The 27984-nt window shown below is 43.1% G+C and overlaps 2 protein-coding genes across 2 annotated transcripts; one reads left to right on the top strand and one right to left on the bottom strand.

Moving 5' to 3' along the window:
* Positions 1-42: 42 nt before the first annotated feature.
* LOC134660918 (gamma-soluble NSF attachment protein-like) lies at positions 43-17956 on the bottom strand. The gene is made up of 9 exons (XM_063516800.1): positions 17801-17956; positions 15270-15337; positions 14576-14730; positions 12945-13100; positions 11497-11567; positions 9878-10025; positions 9044-9193; positions 7006-7104; positions 43-138 (listed from the first exon to the last, which is right to left on the bottom strand). The coding sequence occupies exons 1-9, from the start codon at positions 17851-17853 to the stop codon at positions 52-54; spliced, it is 987 nt and encodes a 328-aa protein (XP_063372870.1). The 5' UTR covers positions 17854-17956; the 3' UTR covers positions 43-51.
* A 671-nt stretch (positions 17957-18627) lies between these two features.
* Positions 18628-27327, top strand: LOC134661842 (uncharacterized protein CG1161-like). The gene is made up of 6 exons (XM_063518050.1): positions 18628-18795; positions 20508-20641; positions 21261-21375; positions 22409-22534; positions 23007-23105; positions 27201-27327. The coding sequence occupies exons 1-6, from the start codon at positions 18739-18741 to the stop codon at positions 27249-27251; spliced, it is 582 nt and encodes a 193-aa protein (XP_063374120.1). The 5' UTR covers positions 18628-18738; the 3' UTR covers positions 27252-27327.
* The last annotated feature ends 657 nt before the right edge of the window (positions 27328-27984 follow it).

Here is a 27984-nt window from a genome sequence, read left to right as displayed (position 1 = left end):
TCAAACTTTGATCTCTTGTTGTACAAATAACTATTTTCTCTATGTCTGTGTCTAGCACAGTTCCTCTTCGTCCGGAGGCTGCACGGGAGCTTCGTACGACGCGTTGTCGGGCCGACTATCCCCTTCGGGTGACGCGCGCTGAAATTGGCAAGTAGACATTTAGGTTTAGTTAACACATTCAGCGCCGAAAACCCGACTAATATCGGGTATTTTCAGGGTCAACTAGCAGAACTGATAATGTCTGCTACTTGACGTTAGATGTCGACACAGACAAGACATCCTCTAGATTGAACATAGTAACGCTACCCCCTCTGCCACTTATACGGTAGTTTTACTCCATCTTCGAGTCAATCCCGTGCCGTGATTGGTCCGTGTCTTTGAACGGACCAATCACGGGACGGGACTCGCTCACCTCGTCCCCCCGCACCTCCGTATTTTTGGCAGCATCGGTTTCATGAAATAATTGCTCTAAACTCAGTCTAGAGGATTCCTAGTCTATGGATGTCGACTACGAAATAACTCGCAATTTTGTAAGAAAACTGTATACAGTTACCACTCTTTCTATACTTATATTTCTCTATGGTTTGTACGGAGAACCGAACTTGGACTCTAAACACCAGTGTTGGCCGTAATGTGTAATTCTAATTAACAATTAATCATTTCCATTAACCATTAAATCCGCAATTAGTCAATTGCATTACGCATCAATTTAAATTAAGTTAATTAGAATTGAATTTTGAGACGTTTAATTACATTGATTGTCAATCTAAATTAACGTTTAATGCAATTAAATCAATTTTTTCATAAACTAATAATTAATGTTACTATTGCTTAGAAACTTGGAGCTAGGTATTAAAATATATATGAATACAAGCTTCAGTGAATTATCAGGTCGTGATATTTTAAAATGAGACAACAAAATGACCCTGAAACCTGGCAGTAGGTACCTACTGGAACTCAGGTTTGGTGCAACATAGACACACGCCGTTTAGGCTATTCGACTCGTCACAATGAGCACTTGGGAGAGCAGTACCCAAGATGGAGCTGATGCTGAACCTTGGCTGTACCTAGTGGAACTCAGGTTTGGTGCAACATAGACACACGCCGTTTAGGCTATTCGACTCGTCACAATGAGCACTTGGGAGAGCAGTACCCAAGATGGAGCTGATGCTGAACCTTGGCTGTACCTAGTGGAACTCAGGTTTGGTGCAACATAGACACACGCCGTTTTGGTCACCCGACTCGTCTTGATGAGCACTTGGGAGAGCAGTACCCAAGATAGAGCTGATGCTGAACCCTGGCAGTACCTAATGGAACTCAGGTTTGGTGCAACATAGACAAACGCCGTTTTGGTCATCCGACTCGTCTTGATGAGCACTTGGGAGAGCAGTACCCAAGATATAGCTGATGCTGAACCCTGGCAGTACCTAATGGACCTCAGGTTTGGTGCAACATAGACAAACGCCGTTTTGGTCATCCGACTCGTCTTGATGAGCACTTGGGAGAGCAGTATCCAAGATAGAGCTGATGCTGAACCCTGGCAGTAGCTAATGGAACTCAGGTTTGGTGCAACATAGACAAACGCCGTTTTGGTCATCCGACTCGTCTTGATGAGCACTTGGGAGAGCAGTACCCAAGATTGAGCTGATGCTGAACCCTGGCAGTACCTAATGGAACTCAGGTTTGGTGCAACATAGACAAACGCCGTTTTGGTCATCCGACTCGTCTTGATGAGCACTTGGGAGAGCGGTGCCCAAGATAGAGCTGATGCTAAACCCTGGCAGTACCTAATGGAACTCAGGTCTGGTGCAACATAGACAAACGCCGTTTTGGTCATCCGACTCGTCTTGATGAGCACTTGGGAGAGCAGTACCCAAGATAGAGCTGATGCTGAACCCTGGCAGTACCTAGTGGAACTCAGGTTTGATGCAACATAGACACACGCCGTATTGGTCATCCTACTCGTCTTGTTGAGCACTTGGGAGAGCAGTGCCCAAGATAGAGCTGATGCTAAACCCTGGCAGTACCTAATGGAACTCAGGTCTGGTGCAACATAGACAAACGCCGTTTTGGTCATCCGACTCGTCTTGATGAGCACTTGGGAGAGCAGTACCCAAGATAGAGCTGATGCTGAACCCTGGCAGTACCTAGTGGAACTCAGGTTTGATGCAACATAGACACACGCCGTATTGGTCATCCTACTCGTCTTGATGAGCACTTGGGAGAGCAGTACCCAAGATAGAGCTGATGCTGAACCCTGGCAGTACCTAGTGGAACTCAGGTTTGGTGCAACATAGACACACGCCGTTTTGGTCATCCGACTCGTCTTGATGAGCACTTGGGAGAGCAGTACCCAAGATTGAGCTGATGCTGAACCCTGGCAGTACCTGATGGAACTCAGGTTTGGTGCAACATAGACAAACGCCGTTTTGGTCATCCGACTCGTCTTGATGAGCACTTGGGAGAGCAGTGCCCAAGATAGAGCTGATGCTGAACCCTGGCAGTACCTAATGGAACTCAGGTCTGGTGCAACATAGACAAACGCCGTTTTGGTCATCCGACTCGTCTTGATGAGCACTTGGGAGAGCAGTACCCAAGATAGAGCTGATGCTGAACCCTGGCAGTACCTAATGGAACTCAGGTCTGGTGCAACATAGACAAACGCCGTTTTGGTCATCCGACTCGTCTTGATGAGCACTTGGGAGAGCAGTGCCCAAGATAGAGCTGATGCTAAACCCTGGCAGTACCTAATGGAACTCAGGTCTGGTGCAACATAGACAAACGCCGTTTTGGTCATCCGACTCGTCTTGATGAGCACTTGGGAGAGCAGTACCCAAGATAGAGCTGATGCTGAACCCTGGTAGTACCTAATGGAACTCAGGTCTGGTGCAACATAGACAAACGCCGTTTTGGTCATCCGACTCGTCTTGATGAGCACTTGGGAGAGCAGTGCCCAAGATAGAGCTGATGCAAAACCCTGGCAGTACCTAATGGAACTCAGGTCTGGTGCAACATAGACAAACGCCGTTTTGGTCATCCGACTCGTCTTGATGAGCACTTGGGAGAGCAGTACCCAAGATAGAGCTGATGCTGAACCCTGGCAGTACCTGCAGGTTCAAGATGTGACGGATGACCTAAATAGCGTGGGCCTATGTTGCACCAAACCTGAGTTCCACTAGGTATAGCCAGGGTTCAGCATCAGCTCTATCTTGGGTACTGCTCTCCCAAGTGCTCATCAAGACGAGTCGGATGACCAAAACGGCGTTTGTCTATGTTGCACCAAACCTGAGGTCCATTAAGTACTGCCAGGGTTCAGCATCAGCTCTATCTTGGGTACTGCTCTCCCAAGTGCTCATCAAGACAAGTCGGATGAGCAAAACGACGTGTGTCTATGTTGCACCAAACCTGAGTTCCACTAGGTACAGCCAGGGTTCAGCATCAGCTCTATCTTGGGTACTGCTCTCCCAAGTGCTCATCAAGACGAGTCGGATGACCAAAACGGCGTGTTTCTATGTTGCACCAAACCTGAGTTCCATTAGGTACTGCCAGGGTTCAGCATCAGCTCAATCTTGGGTACTGCTCTCCCAAGTGCTCATCAAGATGAGTCGGATGACCAAAACGGCGTGTGTCTATGTTGCACCAAACCTGAGTTCCACTAGGTACTGCCAGGGTTCAGCATCAGCTCTATCTTGGGTACTGCTCTCCCAAGTGCTCATCAAGACGAGTCGGATGACCAAAACGGCGTTTGTCTATGTTGCACCACACCTGAGTTCCATTAGGTACTGCCAGGGTTCAGCATCAGCTCTATCTTGGGTACTGCTCTCCCAAGTGCTCACCAAGACGAGCCGGATGACCAAAACGGCGTGTTTCTATGTTGCACCAAACCTGAGTTCCATTAGGTACTGCCAGGGTTCAGCATCAGCTCAATCTTGGGTACTGCTCTCCCAAGTGCTCATCAAGATGAGTCGGATGACCAAAACGGCGTGTGTCTATGTTGCACCAAACCTGAGTTCCACTAGGTACTGCCAGGGTTCAGCATCAGCTCTATCTTGGGTACTGCTCTCCCAAGTGCTCATCAAGACGAGTCGGATGACCAAAACGGCGTTTGTCTATGTTGCACCACACCTGAGTTCCATTAGGTACTGCCAGGGTTCAGCATCAGCTCTATCTTGGGTACTGCTCTCCCAAGTGCTCACCAAGACGAGCCGGATGACCAAAACGGCGTTTGTCTATGTTGCACCAAACCTGAGTTCCACTAGGTACAGCCAAGGTTCAGCATCAGCTCCATCTTGGGTACTGCTCTCCCAAGTGCTCATTGTGACGAGTCGAATAGCCTAAACGGCGTGTGTCTATGTTGCACCAAACCTGAGTTCCACTAGGTACAGCCAGGGTTCAGCATCAGCTCTATCTTGGGTACTGCTCTCCCAAGTGCTCACCAAGACGAGTCGGATGACCAAAATGGCGTTTGTCTATGTTGCACCAAACCTGAGTTCCACTAGGTACAGCCAAGGTTCAGCATCAGCTCCATCTTGGGTACTGCTCTCCCAAGTGCTCATTGTGACGAGTCGAATAGCCTAAACGGCGTGTGTCTATGTTGCACCAAACCTGAGTTCCACTAGGTACAGCCAGGGTTCAGCATCAGCTCTATCTTGGGTACTGCTCTCCTAAGTGCTCACCAAGATGAGTCGGATGACCAAAACGGCGTTTGTCTATGTTGCACCAAACCTGAGTTCCATTAGGTACTGCCAGGGTTCAGCATCAGCTCTACCTTGGGTACTGCTCTCCAAGTGCTCATCAAGACGAGTCGGATGACCAAAACGGCGTTTGTCTATGTTGCACCAAACCTGAGTTCCATTAGATACTGCCAGGGTTCAGCATGAGCTCTATCTTGGGTACTGCTCTCCCAAGTGCTCATCAAGATGAGTCGGATGACCAAAACGGCGTTTGTCTATGTTGCACCAAACCTGAGTTCCATTAGGTACTGCCAGGGTTCAGCATCAGCTCTATCTTGGGTACTGCTCTCCCAAGTGCTCACCAAGACGAGTCGGATGACCAAAACGGCGTTTGTCTATGTTGCACCAAACCTGAGTTCCACTAGGTACAGCCAAGGTTCAGCATCAGCTCCATCTTGGGTACTGCTCTCCAAGTGCTCATTGTGACGAGTCGAATAGCCTAAGCGGCGTGTGTCTATGTTGCACCAAACCTAAGTTCCACTAGGTACAGCCAGGGTTCAGCATCAGCTCTATCTTGGGTACTGCTCTCCCAAGTGCTCATCAAGACGAGTCGGATGACCAAAACGGCGTTTGTCTATGTTGCACCAAACCTGAGTTCCATTAGGTACTGCCAGGGTTCAGCATCAGCTCTATCTTGGGTACTGCTCTCCCAAGTGCTCACCAAGACGAGTCGGATGACCAAAACGGCGTTTGTCTATGTTGCACCAAACCTGAGTTCCACTAGGTACAGCCAAGGTTCAGCATCAGCTCCATCTTGGGTACTGCACTCCCAAGTGCTCATTGTGACGAGTCGAATAGCCTAAACGGCGTGTGTCTATGTTGCACCAAACCTGAGTTCCACTAGGTACAGCCAGGGTTCAGCATCAGCTCTATCTTGGGTACTGCTCTCCTAAGTGCTCACCAAGACGAGTCGGATGACCAAAACGGCGTTTGTCTATGTTGCACCAAACCTGAGTTCCATTAGGTACTGCCAGGGTTCAGCACCAGCTCTATCTTGGGTACTGCTCTCCCAAGTGCTCACCAAGACGAGTCGGATGACCAAAACGGCGTTTGTCTATGTTGCACCAAACCTGAGTTCCACTAGGTACAGCCAAGGTTCAGCATCAGCTCCATCTTGGGTACTGCTCTCCCAAGTGCTCATTGTGACGAGTCGAATAGCCTAAACGGCGTGTGTCTATGTTGCACCAAACCTGAGTTCCACTAGGTACAGCCAGGGTTCAGCATCAGCTCTATCTTGGGTACTGCTCTCCTAAGTGCTCACCAAGATGAGTCGGATGACCAAAACGGCGTTTGTCTATGTTGCACCAAACCTGAGTTCCATTAGGTACTGCCAGGGTTCAGCATCAGCTCTACCTTGGGTACTGCTCTCCAAGTGCTCATCAAGACGAGTCGGATGACCAAAACGGCGTTTGTCTATGTTGCACCAAACCTGAGTTCCATTAGGTACTGCCAGGGTTCAGCATGAGCTCTATCTTGGGTACTGCTCTCCCAAGTGCTCACCAAGACGAGTCGGATGACCAAAACGGCGTTTGTCTATGTTGCACCAAACCTGAGTTCCACTAGGTACAGCCAAGGTTCAGCATCAGCTCCATCTTGGGTACTGCTCTCCCAAGTGCTCATTGTGACGAGTCGAATAGCCTAAACGGCGTGTGTCTATGTTGCACCAAACCTGAGTTCCACTAGGTACAGCCAGGGTTCAGCATCAGCTCCATCTTGGGTACTGCTCTCCCAAGTGCTCATTGTGACGAGTCGAATAGCCTAAACGGCGTGTGTGTATGTTGCACCAAACCTGAATTCCACTAGGTACACCCAGGGTTCAGCATCAGCTCTATCTTGGGTACTGGTCTCCCAAGTGCTCATCAAGACGAGTCGGATGACCAAACGGCGTGTTTCTATGTTGCACCAAACCTGAGGTCCACTAGCTAGATAAAAATTACGGCCGCCTTTATAAAATTACGATATATTTTTGTTAATTGATAATTATCAATAATATTTTTAATTGTCATTAAAAATTGATTTAATTTTTAATGGTTTGTGAAGCATTAACCATTAATTCTTTTTAATTTTTAATGGTTCGAAATAAATTAATATTAATGCAAATTGATGTTAATGCGAATTGACAATTAATTTTCCTTCAATGGTTAATGGTTAATTCGAATTAACCTTTTCAATGGTTAATTTTTAATGGTAATTGGGATTAACGTTCGGCCAACACTGCTAAACACATTACGTTTAGGCTCATTCGAAAGATGTCGAGTTTTGGCAAGCTTACCTCATAGTTGGAGGCGTTGGGACTGACGTATGAGGGCGCGGCGTTCTCACGGATCCCAGCGCTGGGCGTGGGTTCTAAAGCCTCTGGCAGGGGCACCAACTGCAAGGATAAAATATCACAATATTTAGGGTTCCGTACCTCAAAAGGAAAAAAGTTAAAAACCGACCAAGTGCGAGTCGGACTCGCGCACGGAGGGTTCCGCACCATCAACAAAAAATATAGCAAAACAAGCAAAAAAACGGTCACCCATCCAAGTACTGACCCCGCCCGACGTTGCTTAACTTCGGTCAAAAATCACGTTTGTTGTATGGGAGCCCCATTTAAATCTTTATTTTATTCTGTTTTTAGTATTTGTTGTTATAGCGGCAACAGAAATACATCATCTGTGAAAATTTCAACTGTCTAGCTATCACGGTTCGTGAGATACAGCCTGGTGACAGACGGACGGACGGACGGACTGCGGAGTCTTAGTAATAGGGTCCCGTTTTTACCCTTTGGGTACGGAACCCTTATAAGATCACTAGTGTGTCTGGCTGTCCGTCTGTCACAGCCTATTTGCTCCGAAACTACTGGACCAATTAAGTTGAAATTTGGTACACACATGTAACTCTATAACCCAAAGACATACATGTAAAGTAAATAATAGTTTCTTTAGGAATGGTATCAGTCGATCAGGTTTGTTTTGAGGATCAAATGTCTGTATGGGACCCATTGTCTTAAAGCAATACAAAAGTCACAAATGATGGTCAAAGTCTGGCACCCGCACTTTACTCACGAAACGCTTCTAACAAAATTTATTTTAAATACATTCCAATACCCAATAAGGCAGGTGTTGCAACCATTTTCAAGCTCATTTTGGTACCTGTGATTTGATTTAGTTTACCTCATGGGTACAGTCAGCAGCAGAAGTTGCTAAGCGGGTGAGGTGTTCAAAATTACCTTGACACGCTCTTATTCTCTTAACAATAAAGTCGCGTCATGATCATTTTGAACACCTGGGTCGCTTAGCAACTTCTGCTACTGACTGTATACTAGTTGTTCTGTTTGTCTATCTGTCTGTCTGTTTACCTGTGCTAGCCTGGCGTACTCCACGTCCATGCTCCTTATAAAAGGCGACATTAGGGCTCTCTTGGCGGACTCGCAGTCCTCCTCGTTCACTAGTTGATATGTCTGACTGTTTGTCTGTCTGTTCGTCTGTCTGTTTACCTGTGCTAGCCTGGCGTACTCCACGTCCATGCTCCTTATAAAAGGCGACATTAGGGCTCTCTTGGCGGACTCGCAGTCCTCCTCGTTCACTAGTTGATATGTCTGACTGTTTGTCTGTCTGTTCGTCTGTCTATTTACCTGTGCTAGCCTGGCGTACTCCACGTCCATGCTCCTTATAAAAGGCGACATTAGGGCTCTCTTGGCGGACTCGCAGTCCTCCTCGTTCACTAGTTGATATGTCTGACTGTTTGTCTGTCTGTTCGTCTGTCTGTTTACCTGTGCTAGCCTGGCGTACTCCACGTCCATGCTCCTTATAAAAGGCGACATTAGGGCTCTCTTGGCGGACTCGCAGTCCTCCTCGTTCACTAGTTGATATGTCTGACTGTTTGTCTGTCTGTTCGTCTGTCTGTTTACCTGTGCTAGCCTGGCGTACTCCACGTCCATGCTCCTTATAAAAGGCGACATTAGGGCTCTCTTGGCGGACTCGCAGTCCTCCTCGTTCACTAGTTGATATGTCTGACTGTTTGTCTGTCTGTTCGTCTGTCTGTTTACCTGTGCTAGCCTGGCGTACTCCACGTCCATGCTCCTTATAAAAGGCGACATTAGGGCTCTCTTGGCGGACTCGCAGTCCTCCTCGTTCACTAGTTGATATGTCTGACTGTTTGTCTGTCTGTTCGTCTGTCTGTTTACCTGTGCTAGCCTGGCGTACTCCACGTCCATGCTCCTTATAAAAGGCGACATTAGGGCTCTCTTGGCGGACTCGCAGTCCTCCTCGTTCACTAGTTGATATGTCTGACTGTTTGTCTGTCTGTTCGTCTGTCTGTCTGTTTACCTGTGCTAGCCTGGCGTACTCCACGTCCATGCTCCTTATAAAAGGCGACATTAGGGCTCTCTTGGCGGACTCGCGGTCCTCCTCGTCGTATGCCGATAGTAATTGCTCTATCGTTTGCATTTCGGCCACTTCGCAGTTGTTACCCCATTCCTGAAAAAAAAAAAAACGTCTGCTAAGTTAATCAGCTGGTGATCGTCGTCTGTCCCTCTCTATGGCATAACGACAGATAGGGACAAACAACGATGATCAACTGATTGTTTGCAGCCGTTTATGAATAACGCGATATCTGCCAATACAAGAATCGTAGCGTCTGACTATAGACCATAGGTATAAACGTCTCAAAGATTTTTATTTCCATTCCGTTGCCATTTTTATAGACTTTGTATAACGGTAACGGAATGGAAAGAACGAAAAATTTATGGAAATTTTGAGACTCTGTTGTGATTACGGGTAGAAATAACAAAAAAAATACGTTAAATAAAATGTCCCCTTTCACCATATAAGGCAAACGTACAGGTACTCGAGGCATTCCCAGTACATGTCATCTTGAAACTTAAGTCATTGTCAATGGAGGTGACAGCAGGGTGCCATCTATTGGGCATTAGCATGTCGAGCACTAGTACGTTTACCTTATTACAGTTGAGGAGTGTCTTTTCAAAAGGGTTCATTTTTTTCTTAGCGGTACTTCTAGAGAGAACCTTGCTCAAGAAAACTTAAGGTCCAATTTAGAAATAGATTCCCAGAAAAAATAAACCCTTTTGAAAAGACACTCCTCAGTTGTTGCCATTATTCTACGAACATAAAACCATATACCCGCGAAGCCTGTAACGGTACCTTGTACGCTTTCTCCGCTGCCACAGCATCCCCCCGGGCTAGTTGTACCAGCACAACTGCCACGGTGAGACGTCCGATGGCGCCAGAGTTCCCGCCCTCCTGGTGGAAACCAATCTCCCTCCGAAGACTGTCCACGGCTTGGTCGTACCTGAATATTATATCATGTACCTAACTATATACCACGTGCTTGGAGGATATAATCAAACGGAGACGCCATGTCTGTAATTTTCTGTACAAAACAGTCTGCCGATTTTTGCGGGGGAGGGGAACGTCAAATGTATGCGTAACGTAAAAATAGCCATGTCAGATAAACGTCAGTCCATACATTGTGTATGACCGTTGGCCGCCTATTTTCGACAGAGGGGAAAGCCCGTTAATGGCTACTCCGTTTAGTTGTATCCTCCAAGACCACGTGTCCCAAAATTCAACGATAAGCTGGCACCAGAAGATGGACCTGAAAAAAAATGAAAATCGACACCCCTAGTGGCATTTTTAACGACCATGTCTACAATTTTTCAATTTTTTTTTTCCTCGACTAGTCCTGAGCAGGTCCATCTTCTGGTGCCAGCTTATCGTTGAATTTTGGGACACGTTGTATATTTTTTTTTTTACTTTTTGCACAGAACACAAAAATAATATACACATGGCGGACATAATGCCTAATGGCATTCTCTACCAGTCAACCATCGGGCCAAACAGAAACATGTAAAATTGGTGCAAGGAGAAAAAGGAATTTACTTATTAGAACTATGGTAAACAACTGAACATTTAATAATTCTAATAAACTACATATAGAATACACAAATAAAAACACTAGAATATATATAATTAATATACTACTACATATTTCATACTACATATATGGTATAGCAACATTAAATATGAATAAGTTTTTGCCAAAGATTAAATTTTTGATACAAGCTTTTATCGCTGACCGTATTCTTCTTTCCACAGGCAACTAACTCTCATCGAGACAATTCTAAAAACCCAAACACAGTTAGGCTGCGTTTTATCACAGAGTTCCTATGACCACCGCCTCGATTGGCACAGCAAGTGATTACGATTGGATGGCACCTAAAGTATATTTTTTTATTCGGTAGACTGAAATGACAGTTCTTAGTATGAACATAAAATGTCATTTCATACTATGAAATGTCATTTTAGTCTACCGAATAAAAAAATAGACTTTAGACTGAGGTATCGACATGTGACGTTTAATGATTTTTTATTTGAGATTTTAATAAAGCTATAATTATATGGTTAATAAATAAGAACAAGAAAATATAATAAATTTAATAATGCTTTATTGCGACCTAGAATGAAAAATGTATATCGATTTACTTAGACGACTACCGATTCATAACGGTGGTGTCCGGCCAACCCTAATTTAAAAAAAAAAGACGTAGAACGTAAACGTTCGCAGTGCAATTGTCTTCCTTTGTGATTTCGATGTGCTAGACACGTTGTATTGCTGTTGTGAGTGACATGTGTCAAATAATGCAAATAGGAATAATTTTACTATAGTTGTGTTTAAAATCAATGTTTCTACCTGTATCGACTTCGGGATTTTATTGTAACAACGTAATACAAAAAGTATCGTATAAGTATTAAATAATTACCATTGCAACTTGACTAGAAGTCTGGAGGCCTTGCCGATGTATTCTGCACCTTGGTGTTGACTGCTTTCACCCTGAAAAGAAGTTCCATCAGTTACATCCCAGGCCAAATGTGTGGAAACAAGCTTATAGGGTGACTGCTATAGTTAGGTTTAAAAGATATTTATTCTCATAAAATACATACGAGAACAGAGTTATAACCTCTAGCCGTCCATACGTCAAACCTTGCCAAGCAAAATGAAATTTTATTTTGTCAACACAAAGTTCAAATTAGAATGGAACAGGAGACCTTTTTATAGGTCTCTGGGCGGCAGAAGTAAAAGTAATTCTATCTACGGTAGCATACAAAGTCGCTCGAGAGGTACATGTGCATAGTTATTGGACACTACGTAGTAATTGGCCTTTCCTAACAAATCAGAAAGAAACAAGCCAATTGCAACCTTATTGTGATGAATGGCCATTAAAAAAACTCTTGACAGTTCAACATTCTGTAAGTGTAAGGCCTGAGTGGACGCTCGAAGCGGAGCGTTTGGCGGGGCGTGCAGCGTGGCGTCGGGCTCACAAGGGATTTGAGCAGCGTGTACTAAAGCCGCTCCTATACGCTTGCATTTGTTTAACATGCACGCCGCACGCCCCGCCCCGCTGCACGCCCAACTCGAGCGTCCACTCAGGCCTTACACTAAGGCTTATTAGGCGATATTATGTCACTTTTCAGAAAAAAATAATTGTTTACAATTATTATGTGTATAATTTGCGTCGATTATAACTTTAACATAAATATGATAAAATTAAATATTCAGTAATAAATAAATAAATATTATAGGACATTCTTATACAGATTGACTAAGTCCCACAGTAAGCTTGTGGGTACTCAGACAACGATATATGTGACGTTATCTATGAAAAGGGACCTTATTGTCGATGGCGCTTACGCCTTTGTTAACGATGCTCCGATATAAATACAATGTCGCGCGACGCTGAGCGGCGTAAGCGCCATCGACAATAAGGTCCCTTTTCATAGATAATGCCCCATATACATATATAATATACAAATACATAAATACATAGAAAACTCCCAAGACTCAGGAACAAATATCTCTGCTCATCACACAAATAAATGCCCTTACCGGGATTCGAACCCAGGACCGCGGCTTCACAGGCTGGGTCACCCACTATAGTTCGTTTTTTTAGCATTAGAAAGAACTTGCAAGAAGCGATCATGACATGTCTTTTAATTGAATCACGCTTTTTAAAAATCAAAAACTATTACTTATGAAAGCAGAAGAATATAAATGATCGTATTAGATTCATAATTGTTACATATTTGCCGTAACTTATTTTTAAAATGTGTTTTTCAATTAAAAGACACATCAAGATTGTTTACCTCATTTCTAATGCTAAAAAAAAACGAAGTATAGGCCAGAGCGGTCGTCAAATAATCGTGTACTTACCGATGACACATCGGCCGCTTGAGAGAAAAGTTTGTAAGCGAGCTCCGGTGAGCTCTCCTCTATGATTTTGGCGGCCTTCCCTAGGCATGCAGCGGCCGAGTCCCCGGAGCCCTGCTGCTGGTACAGGCTGGCTGCCTCTGTAGCCAGGTTATACACCTGGGGATAGTAATAATATAGTTTACACGTGTACCCATACTCATACTCGTTTATTCATATAGCCAATTTACATGTCAAATAAATGATACACTTACACTTAAACTTAAAATTATATATATATAATTTGTAATATTTTTTTTTTATTTATTTACAAAATAAGATATATACAGTGTATTACTAAAAGAAATTAAAAACTAGCTTAAATCTAAAATAGGCCCTTGAGGCATTGTACCAAGGATGCTGGCGACATTTCCTCGCTGTATCGCAATGCTGATACGTTGTGCGAGGTAACCGCCAGCTCTTCGGTCACCAGTTACGTCAACCAGACGCTTCGCGATTTCTGCGAACAACTTATGCGCGCTGGGACCCCATGGACCTAGAGTTTCAACTCCAAATGGTACAAAATAATTTAATAATTTTGTAATATATATAAATTGTATACAATCAATCGAAAAATTAAAACAAAGCTTATTTACATGTCGAATTAAAATTGGAAAACGTTTAAAATTAAAATTGAGGTCAAGAAGAAAGACTTAAAATTTAAAATTATTAAATTAGGATACATTTTAAAATTACAATTAATATTTTTAAAAAAAGCTGATTTCCGTGTCTAAATAATATTGAGGTCAAAATTGAAAAATAGTAGTAAAGCAAAAGTCAAAATTTAAGTTTAAAATAGTAGGTAAATATGATACGTTTTTAAGATGAGGTAAAAATAATAATGGTAATAAAATACCTATACAATACCTATCTTATGACCTTACTCTCATTTCTGTTGGCGTTGGGTCCAGGTTCCATACAAAGTTGCTCATGGTCCTTTCAACTTTTGGGAAAAAGGTACAAAAGGAAGGAAACTCTGTCTCTGGAAGAGATCGCTCTTTAGCGATAAGACCGCCTGTTGTCTGCCTCTACATTTAATCAATTGTTCTTTTCTTTTGTATCTTTTTACTGAGGTGTGCCAATAAAGAGTATTCTATCTATCTGTCCGTCCGTTTGTCTGTGACATTGCTAAATATCTCGAAATCTACTTAAGCTATCGATTTCAAATTTGGAATAGTTATGATACTTATGAATGGGGTTGGCCGGTCGAAATATTTAGATGGCGCCATCATAAAGTCTATTTTTTTATTCGGTAGACTGAAATGACAGTTCATAGTATGAACATAAAATGTCATTTCCTACTATGAACTGTCATTTCAGTCTACCGAATAAAAAAATAGACTTTAGCTTGCCCTGTCAATATGTCATAGAAAAAGGGGCAAGCTATGATGGCGCCTATGGAAACCTTTGACAGTTGCCAACCTCCTCATTATGATACTATATACCGTGTTTTATATTAACTCCGTGAAATTCATGAGCTAACGAAATTAAGTTAATATCTCAAATACATCGGTATTCTAATTAGCTCCATTTTGAAGATATAACCAATAATTTATTTTTATCTGACAAGGCCCTTATAAGAGTTATAGTCTCACCTCCTCAGGGGAACTGGTCTCCTTGCTGACCAGTATGGCGTTCTCCAGAGCCCTCGCGGCATGGAAGAACGCCTTGTGCTTATTGTAGTTCTCAGAGGCCTTCAGGTGGCACTCTTTAGAGTTCCCGAGGTCCCGGGCAATCCGGTAGCATTGAGCTGGTGGACGTAAATGTGGTTTAGGAGTCTTGAAATAGAAGAAGTTTTGAGTTTTAACCGCTAATAATGCTTTTTTCTTAAACAACCTGATTGATTAGTCATTATTCATGACCTCATAAGGCTAAATGTGCATTATTGACTCCGTAATCCGTATCAATTTAATGGGGTTGGCCGGTCGAAATATTTAGCACATGGCGCCATTATAGCTTGTCCTGTCAATCCCTAGAATTGTGTCAAATTAATGTTTTTTAATGCCCTGGATGCCAGTCCTTTAAGCCATATCTCATAGAAAAAGGGGCAAGCTATGATGGCGCCATCTATGCAAACCTATCATAGAAGTTTGACGTTTAAAATTAGACTTGCACTGCGTGTGCTATCAAAATTGTTGCAGATTTATCTTGGTCTAAATCTAGAACCTTTCATATATGTACCAAATAAAGTAGCAAATTCTTCTATTTCAATGCATTCTCAAACAAACGAAATTCATCCCAATTTACTATAACAACAAGGTTCAAAGTCGGGCATTCGGTTTCACATACCTGCTTGGTTGTATTCGTCCGCCGCCGAATCGTAGTCTGGCTTCCATCGGAGGAAAGACGTCTTAAGGCTGCGAGGAAATTGCACATACATTGGTAAGTATTTCATGTATTGTTTAAAGTCACATTGCTTTATGTACAGTTGCCATCAGATATATCGGAGCGGCCAAGGCGCTCACAAATGTCTGAACACGCCTCTATTGTCAGGGCGTTAGAGTGAGTGTTCAGAAATTGTGAACACCTTGGCCGCTCCGATATATCTGATGGCGACTGTAATTTTTCAGATTTTTACGGTAGTTTTTTTAGGATTTATGCCTTAGATATCGGACGAAAAGAGGGAGAAAGCGTACAAATGGCTTGTTTACCGTTTAATCTGTTTGTTTGGACGTCCAGACACACCTCCCACGTCTACAAGGTTTTATAACTAGGTACATTTGCTGGGAATACAGCTAAGGTCAATGTGAAAAAGACATATTTTTTGGGTTAGACCGTCATAGGGAAGGCACTCTCACATTTGGTAGAAATAAAGAACTTCGCTCCTTCTGTCTGCTCTACGCGCCTTCTGGCTGCTGCGTGAACGCGCACATGTCGCCTTAAAAATAGAGGCGTGGTCAGATATTTGTGAGCGCCTTGGCCGCTCCGATATATTTGATGGCGACTGTAGACTGTACACGGTCTTATATGATATACAATCTTCTCCAAATTTACCTTATTCACAAATAGTGTTAATAAAACCGAGATTTATTATGACGCCCGCGTTTTTAGTATGTAGATGAAAAAAATGCGTTGCATTGCTAAATTTTTCGTAATTACTTCGCAAAAGCAAAATAACAAAATAAAAATATTTGAAAATAGTTATTTACAGTACATATGGTCCTACTTTTCCGCACTAGTGCGTAAATAAGCACTTTTCGTTGCTATGTCAAATATTTAAAGGGGCATATGTACTGTTAAACGTTGTACGATACGCGTACGAATAGGTAATTCGCAACTGGTGTCGATTTAAAACACTCCCTTCGGTCGTTTTACAGTACATAACTACATATGTCCCTTTAAATATTTGACATAGCAACGAAAAGTGCTTATTTACGCACTAGTGCGGGAAAGTAGCACCATATGTACATACTGTAAAGCACATTGCAGCAAAATTTTCCAAAAAAAATTTACTATTAAATTAATAGAAATATATATCTGAGTGAAAGAGAAAAATCACAGAATGTATTGGTTTCCATAAATTCCATGACTCTTCACTTTCCACAGAGAGTATAAAAGGAAAGTATGGAGGTCACATATTTAGTACCATATATGGTTTTTTTTAAATGTATGCATGCATTTTAAAATATAAGAAAATAAATTGCTCTGCAGGTTCATCCATTCAAGTTCTCTCTTTAGCCCTTTTCTACCCTTCGGGTGTAGGCCTCCTTCATTTTTCGCCATTCTTCACGGTTCTGTGCAACCTGGAGCCATCTCATCGCCGCAGTCCTTTTGATGTCATCTTCCCAGCGCATATTGGGTCTACTTGGAGGACGTTCTTCCCCCCATGGACGCCACTCGAGTATTTGTTTACTCCACGAGTCGGTCTTTCATGCCATATGACCAGCACATTACCACTTCAAACCGGCTCCCATTCAAGTTAAACTTAGGTAAGAATACAACAAGTACAACTACAAGATTACAAGCAAATGCAAATGTGTTGATAGAATAAGTTCTAAAACTATTGGGATGGTTAAACTAAGTTTTAAGTCAAAAATTTCATTTTTGATACAAGCTTTTATCGCTGACTGTATTTTTCTTTCCACAGCCAACTAACTCATTGAGACAATTCTAAGAATACCAAACACAATAAGGTTGCATTGTTTTATCAGAGAGTTCCAATGGTCACATCCTGTCTCCATCATCAGATCAGCTTGATGGTACCATAATATTACATTGTCACCCAACTTACATATGTATGCAAGCTTTCAGTTTCATTGGAAACCGGAAACTGGGTCAAATTTTACTTGAAAAATTTGGTTACAGTCACAAAACAGACAGGTGAAACTAAACAAAAGCTTGTAAAAATTAACACTTAAAATTCGCATGGCTGCACAATGCAGAAACTAAGTTAAAATTGCCAAGTCTCACAAAGCTGACTGAGAACAAGTAAATAGTTTGAAAAACTGTAACATAATGTAACTGAAGTTGCCTTTTATAGCATAGCATAGCACGAGCTCCTATATGGAAGTCAGTAAAAAATGTAGCATAATAATATGTCTACAAAGCCCACACACTGATTAACACCTCCTTTATCGAAAACGGCTCAGTATTTTCAACCCTAGTACTTATAACAAGGGTACAAACATACATACATAGACTGCTAAAATAACTTAAGTAGGTAACCCTTCTGTAGTTAAGTACTGGGGCATAAAAAACACTTTATTTTTCTATAACGTTCCTTGTAGACACCTTCAGACCGTTGCTATCAATCTAGTGACTTAAAATATTAGCAAAAAATGATATAGAAAAATCAATACAATTTTTGTTCTTAGACTTACTATTTTTCTGCGGCTCTGCAATGTTCCTGGGCTTCTTGAATTTTCGCTGCCATGACGAACTCTGATCAAAGTTTTAATTAACTAAGAACTAGTTTTGAGGAGAAATTTTGGATATCAGGGATATGGGCCAGATTTAACTGGAAGAAATCAATACAATACAGCCAAAGAGTACAGTAAGTATATAGAATACAGCTGTCAAAAAATGCCAAGTGCCAACCCAACCGTTTAGTTGTATCCTCCAAGATGCATCCACATTACGCCAATCCAAGTTTTCAAAGCTGTATGATAAATATAGCTGGTCAACCAAATCTTGTGAGTAAAAAAAGGCGCGAAATTCAAGTTTTCTATGGGACGATATCCCTTCGCGCCTACATTTTTCAAATTTTCCGCCTTTTTTTACTGTCAAGATCTGGTTGACCAAGTATAACGTAGTGATTTAATACTCTTTGTTATAATAGCCTGTCAAACAACTGTAGAAAAAAAGAGCGAAATTCTAAAATTATAGCTGGTCAACCAAATCTTGTCAGTAAAAAAAGGCGCGAAATTAAAACTTTCTATGGGACGATATCCCTTCGCGCCTACATTTTTAAAATTTGCCGCCTTTTTCTACTGTCAAGATCTGGTTGACCAAGTATATATGGAACGATAACCCTTAGCGCCTTCATTTTTTTAAATTGCCGCTTTTTTCCACTGAGAGAAATGGCTTAACAGACTATAACTAAGATGGAAGAAAATCTGTTCTATTTGAACGCTTCTGTGACTTACGTGAAAATGCAAAATGGCAACATTATATTACTGACAAATGACAAAGTGTCAATTATCAAACAAATCTATCAAAATGGCAGCTATGTATTGATGTCGAAAAAGTTAATTTATTTTACAAAATTCAGTGAAATTTGTTATTTAACCTTTAAAACATTATTATCAAATCTCGCAACATGCGTTACCTAATAGTTATATTTGCTTTGGCCGCTACAGGCGCAGTCTGTGTGTCGGTAAGTGTATGTTCGTCACATCGTGAAATGTTATTATCTTTACGTCACCGTATTTTCTCCCCGCTACGCGAGAAAATCTCACTTCCTGGCCAAGGCAAGACGTAAAACTTTAGACAACAGTAATTCGTAAAGCCCCAGATCGCATATTTATGGCCGTCACCTTCGGTTCGGGCCACAAACACCTGCGATCTGGAGCATTCACGAATTCACCTCTGGTGCGTTAAAGAAAAAAAAATGCCAAGTAATCAAATGAAGGACAGCCGTTTTTAAAACATAGAGGCAATTTTCTTGACCTTTTATTTTTGATCTACGACTCATATTAGTCAGTCATTGAAAGGGGCGTTAGCGGTTAATACCTACAGCTAGGATTATAAAAAACAATTGATATGAGTACTTAAAGAGTTTAAAGGTGCTAATCTTAATCCTTGTAGGTCTTCTTCCTCGCGTTATCCTGGCATCTTGCCACGGCTCATGGGAGCCTGGGGTCCGCTTGACAACTAATCCCAAGAATTGACGTAGGCTCTAGTTTTTACGGAAGTGACTGCCATCTGACCTTCCAACCCAGAGGGGAAACTAGACCTTATTGTGATAAGTCCGGTTTCCTCACGATGTTTTCCTTCACCGAAAAGCAACTGGTAAATATCAAATGATATTCCGTACATAAGTTCAGAAAATCTCATTGGTACGAGCCGGGGTCGAACCCGCGACCTCCGGATTGAAAGTCGCACGCTCTTACCGCTAGGCCACCAGTGCTTTTTTTAATCTTAATCATTGTAGGTACTCTTGTATTAACCAATATGCATTTAAATTTATATTTACTGCTACAAAGTTTGCCACACATACACATTGACCGTCAAGAACCCCCCAAGTAGGTGGGTTCATTTTGTTTTGAAAATGGGGAGCTTGGCACTGAAAGTGTTAATTAATATTTAATGTATAAATTTAATTCATAAATATAGGCTAGTTTGGTTGAAATGAATATATATTTTGATTTAAAAAGCAATTCCTGTGAGATTAACATGAAAAATATTAATTCTGAAAGTAGGAATATTACATTTCGATTCGAGTCATTCATATTTATTTAGACTCAAGTCTTCTGTTAGACTCAGTTTATAATATTACTAAGTAGGTTTAGCCTCCTAAGTCCCAATATTTTTTGCAGTTTTGAATTTGGAACCTTCTTTTATTATATTATACAACATTGACGATGTTGAAGCGCTGGTGGCCTAGCGGTAAGAGCTTGTGACTTGCAATCCGGAGGTCGCGGGTTCGAACCCCGGCTCGTACCAATGAGTTTTTCGGAACTTATGTACGAAATATCATTTGATATTTACCAGTCGCTTTTCGGTGAAGGAAAACATCGTGAGGAAACCGGACTAATCCCAATACGGGGCTAGTTTACCCCCTGGGTTGGAAGGTCAGATGGCAGTCGCTTTCGTAAAAACTAGTGCCCACGCCAATTACTAGGATTAGTTGCCAAGCGGACCCCAGGCTCCCATGAGCTGTGGCAAAATGCCAGGACAACGCGAGGAAAATGAATGAAAAATGACGTTGTTCTTTATAAAGGACATTGGGACTTAGGTGGTTAGATTGCTTATAAACTGCTTGTTTAAACTACATGACCATCTAATTACAAGCTTTTATTTAGTTTCACCTGTCCATTTATCCATCTGTAAATAATTTTTTACCATAAACTTATTTTCATACCACAGGGGCAGTCCTATGAAGATAAGCGGTGCAAGTGTGTGTGTCCGAGCCCCTCCGCAGTGCTCAACAACAACTCGACTAGTAACAACACCACATCGGACAGGAAACTCTACATTGCCAATGTACACCCTAATAAATGGTAAGTCTGAAACTCACAGCTCTCACTTTCGTAACTTACTTAACAACTAGCTTCTACCCACGACTTGAAAACTACTCTATGTCCTTACCCAGGCCACAAACTATCTCCATACCAAATTTAATCAAAATCGGTTTATCGGTTTAAGCGTGAAGAGGTAACAGACAGACGGACAGAGTTACTTTTGCGTTTATAATATTAGTAGGGATTAATTATAATGTGAATAACTAATTTTACCCGACAAGATATATGATTTAAGTAGACAGTCTATGTTCTCTGTTCAATGGTAAATTGTTTTAGATGCATTTAAAATTAATTACTTGTAGTGGTTTGTAAACTATTTGGGTGAATCAACCTTTTCTTGTCACTCGTTGCCATGGTTACGTTCTCCTGGGTCACTCTTTAAAACCTCAGTTTTATGCATGTATATTCACCAAACACGCTTTTTTGTGATACTTATAAACCCTTTCCATTGAGGGTCGTCTACCAAGCGTGTCAGAAGAAGGTGGTGTATGTCTTCTAACAAACTATGCTACTATTGTCTCTTGGCTGACCGGACAGAATAACGACAAGAAATAGTTGATCCACCCCTTTACCACTTGTTTTTTCGTTTGTATGTCAGTAACTGCGACGGGGTGATTTTGCCACAAGTGGGGGAACTCATCAAGGGAAGGGAACAGGAGTTCTGCCCCCGCTGCGAGTGCAAGTACGAGAACAGGAACACCACCATAATCAAGGTAATAGGCTAGATGACACATTTTTAGGGTTCCGTAGCCAAATGGCAAAAAACGGAACCCTTATGGATTCGTCATGTCTGTCTGTCTGTCCGTCTGTCCATCCGTATGTCACAGCCACTTTTTTCCGAAACTATACTGTTGAAACTTGGTGTATTCTGTGAACCGCAATAAGATTTTCACACAAAAATAGAAAAAAAACAATAAATTTTAGGGGTTCCCCATACTTAGAACTGAAACTCAAAAATTTATTTTCATCAAACCCATACGTGTCGGGTATCTATGGATAGGTCTTCAAAAATGATATTGAGGTTTCTAATATCATTTTTTTTTTCTAAACTGAATAGTTTGCGCGAGAGACACTTCCAAAGTGGTAAAATGTGTGTCCCCCCCTGTAACTTCTAAAATAAGAGAATGGTAAAACTAAAAAAAATATATGATGTACATTACCATGCAAACTTCCACCGAAAATTGGTTTGAACGAGATCTAGTAAGTAGTTTTTTTTTAATACGTCATAAATCCCCTAAATACGGAACCCTTCATGGGCGAGTCCGACTCGCACTTGACCGCTTTTATTAATGGTATAATGGGACCCATTGCAGTAATCTATCTACCTATCTATTAAGCCCTTTTATTCTGAGTTAGAGTATGCCTCTTAACTCAGTTTGCCGCTTGGCAAAGGCCTCCTCTAGCTCTTTCCATTGGGGTCTGTAGTGGGCCACTTTTCTCCAGTTCGGACCCGCTGTGAGTTTGAGTTCATCCTCCCATCATTAAAGCAATACAAAAGTCACAAATGATAGTCAAAGTCCGACAGCCGTACTTCACTCGCGAAACGCTCCTAATAAAACGATAAGTGAACGTGACGTCACGGTCACTGAGAGCCCATCTTGAAGTATGGACAAAACAAGAAAATTGCGTTTATGTCGGTGAAATATTGCGTTTATGTAAATACATAGTTGCTATACTAACAAAATTATGTATTATACTTTTTTTTAACTATGTGTAGTGCTCTCATAAGTTTTAATTCCGTTCCAGGTGGTGGTGATAATAGTGATCTGGGTGATAATGCTGCTGGTGGTCTACATGGGCTTCCTTATATGTCTGGACCCGCTCATCAACAAGCGAGCTAAGGCATCTTACCAAGAACACACCAATGAAGATGTACGTACATACAATACTTTATTAATTAATGATGAACTGTAGCTATCAGGCTCGGAACCGGTTTAAAAAATACCTGTAAATACCGGTTTATTTAGGTTTTCCTCCGAACTTTAATAAGAACGCGAACGTTTTAAGAACTTTATTTTAACCTTAATAAACCGGTTCATTCGACGAGCACCTAAACGCCCGGTTGGCCTGGAGGTGGGCAGCGTAAACAAAGACACGGACATAGGAAGAAACCGGTTTTAATTGTTCTACTTTACGGAAATGTTCTCCTAAAAACCGGTTTAACCAGTAAAAATAACGGGTTTGCGGGCGATACCGAAATTAAAAGGTTTTGCGCCAAGTACATAATAACGGTTTGGAAATATAACCGGTTTCCGAGCCTTGGTACCTATTCAGTCTTCCATAAAGTGTCTTATCTAAATGTAATCTCGATTTTAAGTTTTTATAATATTTTTATTTGTTTTAGGATGAATCCTCAACTGTGGGCGCTTCAGGCCAGCCGATGGGCGTGCGGGGCAACGTGCTGAACCGGGTCACTCACCAGCAGGACAAGTGGAAGCGACAGGTGAGTTACTGCAGGAGTCCTCTACCGCGGAGCCTCAGGCCAGCCGATGGGTGTGTCCGACTTGCTGAACCGGGTCACTCACCAGCAGGACAAGTGGAAGCGACAGGTGAGTTACTGCAGGAGTCCTCTACCGCGGAGCCTCAGGCCAGCCGATGGGTGTGTCCGACTTGCTGAACCGGGTCACTCACCAGCAGGACAAGTGGAAGCGACAGGTGAGTTACTGCAGGAGTCCTCTACCGCGGAGCCTCAGGCCAGCCGATGGGTGTGCCCGACGTGCTGAACCGGGTTACTCACCAGCAGGACAAGCGGAAGCGACAGGTGAGTTACTGCAGGAGTCCTCTACCGCGGAGCCTCAGGCCAGCCGATGGGCGTGCCAGACGTGCTGAACCGGGTCACTCACCAGCAGGACAAGTGGAAGCGACAGGTGAGTCACTCCAGGAGTTCTTTACCGCGGAGCCTCACGCCAGCCGATGGGTGTGCCCAACGTGCTGAACCGGGTCACTCACCAGCAGGACAAGTGGAAGCGACAGGTGAGTCACTCCAGGAGTTCTTTACCGCGGAGCCTCACGCCAGCCGATGGGTGTGCCCAACGTGCTGAACCGGGTCACTCACCAGCAGGACAAGTGGAAGCGACAGGTGAGTCACTCCAGGAGTCCTTTACCGCGGAGCCTCAGGCCAGCCGATGGGTGTGCCCGACGTGCTGAACCGGGTCACTCACCAGCAGGACAAGTGGAAGCGACAGGTGAGTTACTGCAGGAGTCCTCTACCGCGGAGCCTCAGGCCAGCCGATGGGTGTGTCCGACGTGCTGAACCGGGTTACTCACCAGCAGGACAAGCGGAAGCGACAGGTGAGTTACTGCAGGAGTCCTCTACCGCGGAGCCTCAGGCCAGCCGATGGGTGTGTCCGACTTGCTGAACCGGGTCACTCACCAGCAGGACAAGTGGAAGCGACAGGTGAGTTACTGCAGGAGTCCTCTACCGCGGAGCCTCAGGCCAGCCGATGGGTGTGCCCGACGTGCTGAACCGGGTTACTCACCAGCAGGACAAGCGGAAGCGACAGGTGAGTTACTGCAGGAGTCCTCTACCGCGGAGCCTCAGGCCAGCCGATGGGCGTGCCAGACGTGCTGAACCGGGTCACTCACCAGCAGGACAAGTGGAAGCGACAGGTGAGTCACTCCAGGAGTTCTTTACCGCGGAGCCTCACGCCAGCCGATGGGTGTGCCCAACGTGCTGAACCGGGTCACTCACCAGCAGGACAAGTGGAAGCGACAGGTGAGTCACTCCAGGAGTTCTTTACCGCGGAGCCTCACGCCAGCTGATGGGTGTGCCCAACGTGCTGAACCGGGTCACTCACCAGCAGGACAAGTGGAAGCGACAGGTGAGTCACTCCAGGAGTCCTTTACCGCGGAGCCTCAGGCCAGCCGATGGGTGTGCCCGACGTGCTGAACCGGGTCACTCACCAGCAGGACAAGTGGAAGCGACAGGTGAGTTACTGCAGGAGTCCTCTACCGCGGAGCCTCAGGCCAGCCGATGGGTGTGTCCGACGTGCTGAACCGGGTTACTCACCAGCAGGACAAGCGGAAGCGACAGGTGAGTTACTGCAGGAGTCCTCTACCGCGGAGCCTCAGGCCAGCCGATGGGTGTGTCCGACTTGCTGAACCGGGTCACTCACCAGCAGGACAAGTGGAAGCGACAGGTGAGTTACTGCAGGAGTCCTCTACCGCGGAGCCTCAAGCCAGCCGATGGGTGTGCCCGACGTGCTGAACCGGGTTACTCACCAGCAGGACAAGCGGAAGCGACAGGTGAGTTACTGCAGGAGTCCTCTACCGCGGAGCCTCAGGCCAGCCGATGGGCGTGCCAGACGTGCTGAACCGGGTCACTCACCAGCAGGACAAGTGGAAGCGACAGGTGAGTCACTCCAGGAGTTCTTTACCGCGGAGCCTCACGCCAGCCGATGGGTGTGCCCAACGTGCTGAACCGGGTCACTCACCAGCAGGACAAGTGGAAGCGACAGGTGAGTCACTCCAGGAGTTCTTTACCGCGGAGCCTCACGCCAGCCGATGGGTGTGCCCAACGTGCTGAACCGGGTCACTCACCAGCAGGACAAGTGGAAGCGACAGGTGAGTCACTCCAGGAGTCCTTTACCGCGGAGCCTCAGGCCAGCCGATGGGTGTGCCCGACGTGCTGAACCGGGTCACTCACCAGCAGGACAAGTGGAAGCGACAGGTGAGTTACTGCAGGAGTCCTCTACCGCGGAGCCTCAGGCCAGCCGATGGGTGTGCCCAACGTGCTGAACCGGGTCACTCATTAACAAGCTTTTATTAGGTCGACCTGTATGTAACTATGTAATGGAATTAAGTTAAATTTGATCCACTTCCCGGTTTCCGATTGAGCTGAAATTTTGCATACACATGTAAGTCGGGTGGCAATGCAATATTATGGTACCATCGAGCTGATCTGATGATGGAGACATGAGGTGGCCATAGGAACTCTGTGATGAAACAACGCAACCTAATTGTGTTAGGGGTTTTTAGAATTGTCTCGATGAGTATTAGTTGTCTGTCGGGTTTACTAATGAATGGGCCAAAAACGTTTCCCAAAGTATCACATCCCAAACTATGTTTCCCAAATTATCATTTCCCAAAAAAATGTTTGGCAAAACAACTTATCGCAATTTTTCAGTTAGCAAAAGTCTTTTTTGGCAAAGTATTGTTTAGCAAATAATTACTTGGTCAAGTTTCATTTTACCAAGTATTATTTAGTCAAATGTATCATTAAGCATAACTTACATGTCCCAAAATATTACATGGGATACAATTTACATACCAATAGAGGGCCTGCAGTATTTTTTATTTTTGCTTTCATTTGAAATACTTTATCATTTTGGTTATGTTTTACCTACGCAAACGGATGTAATTTGTTGAACCATGAACATATCTGTAATATATAATATTTTAGAATTATATAAGGACCTAAAATAAAAATTAAGTAATTAAGATTCGGTAATCAATGGGATTGGCCGGTCAAAGTATTTAGCAGATGGCGCCAGCATAGATTGCTCTGTCAATCCCCAGAATTGTGTCAAATTCTTGTTTTTTATATAGAATTTTATGCCCTAGATGCCAGCCCTTTAAGCCAAATCTCATAGAACTCAACTAGAGAAGGGGCAAGCCCCGGCAAGCTATGATGGTGCCATCTATGCAAACCATTGACAGTTGCCAATCCCATTCAGTGTAGTGTAACTGGTAAAGCGGTATCCAGACGGGATGATCAAATCGATCGATTTGATCAGAAATGAAATTGACTTGATTTTGACATAAAACATTTTTTTTGGTACTGCATTGTATAACTTAATTTATGAAGATTACCCCCAATCTGCATTACACAGAACTGTGATTTTTTGTATCATTTCCAGTCAGAATCACGAGCTCTTTCGACCCTAATACGAGTAAAAAGTGGCCCCAAAATTTCATACAAATGCACCAAAAACTTGTGGACATTTTTTCTCAGTAAGAATGGGGAAAGCTACTGATCCTGAGTAGAAATATTATATTAATTCAAAATTCTAACAGAACGAATTTATTTTGCCAAATTTGCGAAGTGACAATTTGAGCAAACATCTTTTTGGGATATAATATTAGCCAATAAAAAACGTTTGCTAAATAAGTTTTTGTCCTAATAACATTTGACAAAGTAAAATCATGCCAAATGATAATTTGACCAAATAAGTTATATGCGAAGTGTAACTTTGCTAAAGGTTCCTTTGGGAAATGAAACTATTGCGATAAGTTTGTTGGGAAGTGAAATTTGGCGAAATGTATTTGGGCCAAACGGAAGTACACCTGTCTGTCGTAAGAAAAGTACAGTCAGCGATAAAAGCTTGTACCAAAAATGAAATTTTTGACAAAAACTTATTGTCTGTGAAAACATGTCAAAAAACAAATTAAGGCACAGTATGTATAAATTAATTTATGGTTTACGATAGGTACTAGTACTGCACTGGCGGCAGAAGATCGCAGTAATACGCCCTATTTATAAAGCAACCGCATTGTTTTCTTTGAAGAATGATTGTATCAAAATCATTTTTCACAACAGGTCCGTGAGCAGCGACGCAACATATACGACAACCACACTATGCTCAACTAGTAGTCCGATCAACGGGGTCCTCGGGGTGCCTGGACAATCTCCCCGTCCGACCCTCCAGTGGGTGACGCTACTATGTATTAATTTAATGCTTGTAACCATAGTCTAATAAAACATGGTCTTCTCTTCCCAGAGTGACACAAGCCTACGTCACAATAACATTGCCGCTTTATATAGCGCTATCGCATATTATCATATAGCGCTGTCGCTGGTCGCATGATGACGTAGGCTTGTGTCAGTCACGTGGTCGGAAGAGAGTACCAGGCGGAGTATATTATTATACCATGCTTGTAACGTTCAGTATAGTTTGTCAAAGGATGTCATTTCAAATATAGACAGAGAGAATCATACTATATATTTGTCTTACACTAGTACTAGCACCGTAAAGAAAAAGATGAGTATAGTTTCTTCTTACTGACTGACTGATTTGACCAACTATACATGTCGATATCAGAGCGTAACTGGCCCAATAGTCTCTTTGGACATATTATTTGACGAAGTATAAGGAATATTACGCAAGCGTAGGGGCGCCACTAGCACAAACTATAAAAAAACCGCCTTGATGTAGCAATGTCATATTTATTCGTAACAAATAATCAGTGGAAACTTGTCAAAACTGTGCATACTCTATGGTTTACGGTGTGTGCTAGTGCTGCACTCTGGCGGCAGAATATTGCAGTATTACTCCCTATTCGGTTGTCTGATCCCTTCAGGACATAACAACCAGAAATACCTA

This window comes from Cydia amplana, chromosome Z (assembly GCF_948474715.1).
Source record: "Cydia amplana chromosome Z, ilCydAmpl1.1, whole genome shotgun sequence".
NCBI classification, from domain to species: Eukaryota; Metazoa; Arthropoda; class Insecta; order Lepidoptera; family Tortricidae; genus Cydia; species Cydia amplana.
The sequence above is the reverse complement of the archived record's forward strand: the minus strand, read 5'-3'. Positions and strand labels throughout refer to the sequence as shown.

Excerpts from the sequence above, each read along its gene's own strand:
- LOC134660918 (XM_063516800.1), bottom strand. The coding sequence starts at position 17,853 with ATGGCAGCGAAAATTCAAGAAGCCCAGGAACATTGCAGAGCCGCAGAA. Across the intron at positions 9,194-9,877 it reads CAGCGGAGAAAGCGTACAAG|GAATGGGGTAACAACTGCGA; the intron begins GTACCGTTACAG and ends TTTTTTTTTCAG. Across the intron at positions 139-7,005 it reads CCAACGCCTCCAACTATGAG|CGCGCGTCACCCGAAGGGGA; the intron begins GTAAGCTTGCCA and ends TGCCAATTTCAG.
- LOC134661842 (XM_063518050.1), top strand. The coding sequence starts at position 18,739 with ATGCGTTACCTAATAGTTATATTTGCTTTGGCCGCTACAGGCGCAGTC. Across the intron at positions 20,642-21,260 it reads AATGTACACCCTAATAAATG|TAACTGCGACGGGGTGATTT; the intron begins GTAAGTCTGAAA and ends TTTGTATGTCAG. Across the intron at positions 23,106-27,200 it reads AGGACAAGTGGAAGCGACAG|GTCCGTGAGCAGCGACGCAA; the intron begins GTGAGTTACTGC and ends TTTTCACAACAG.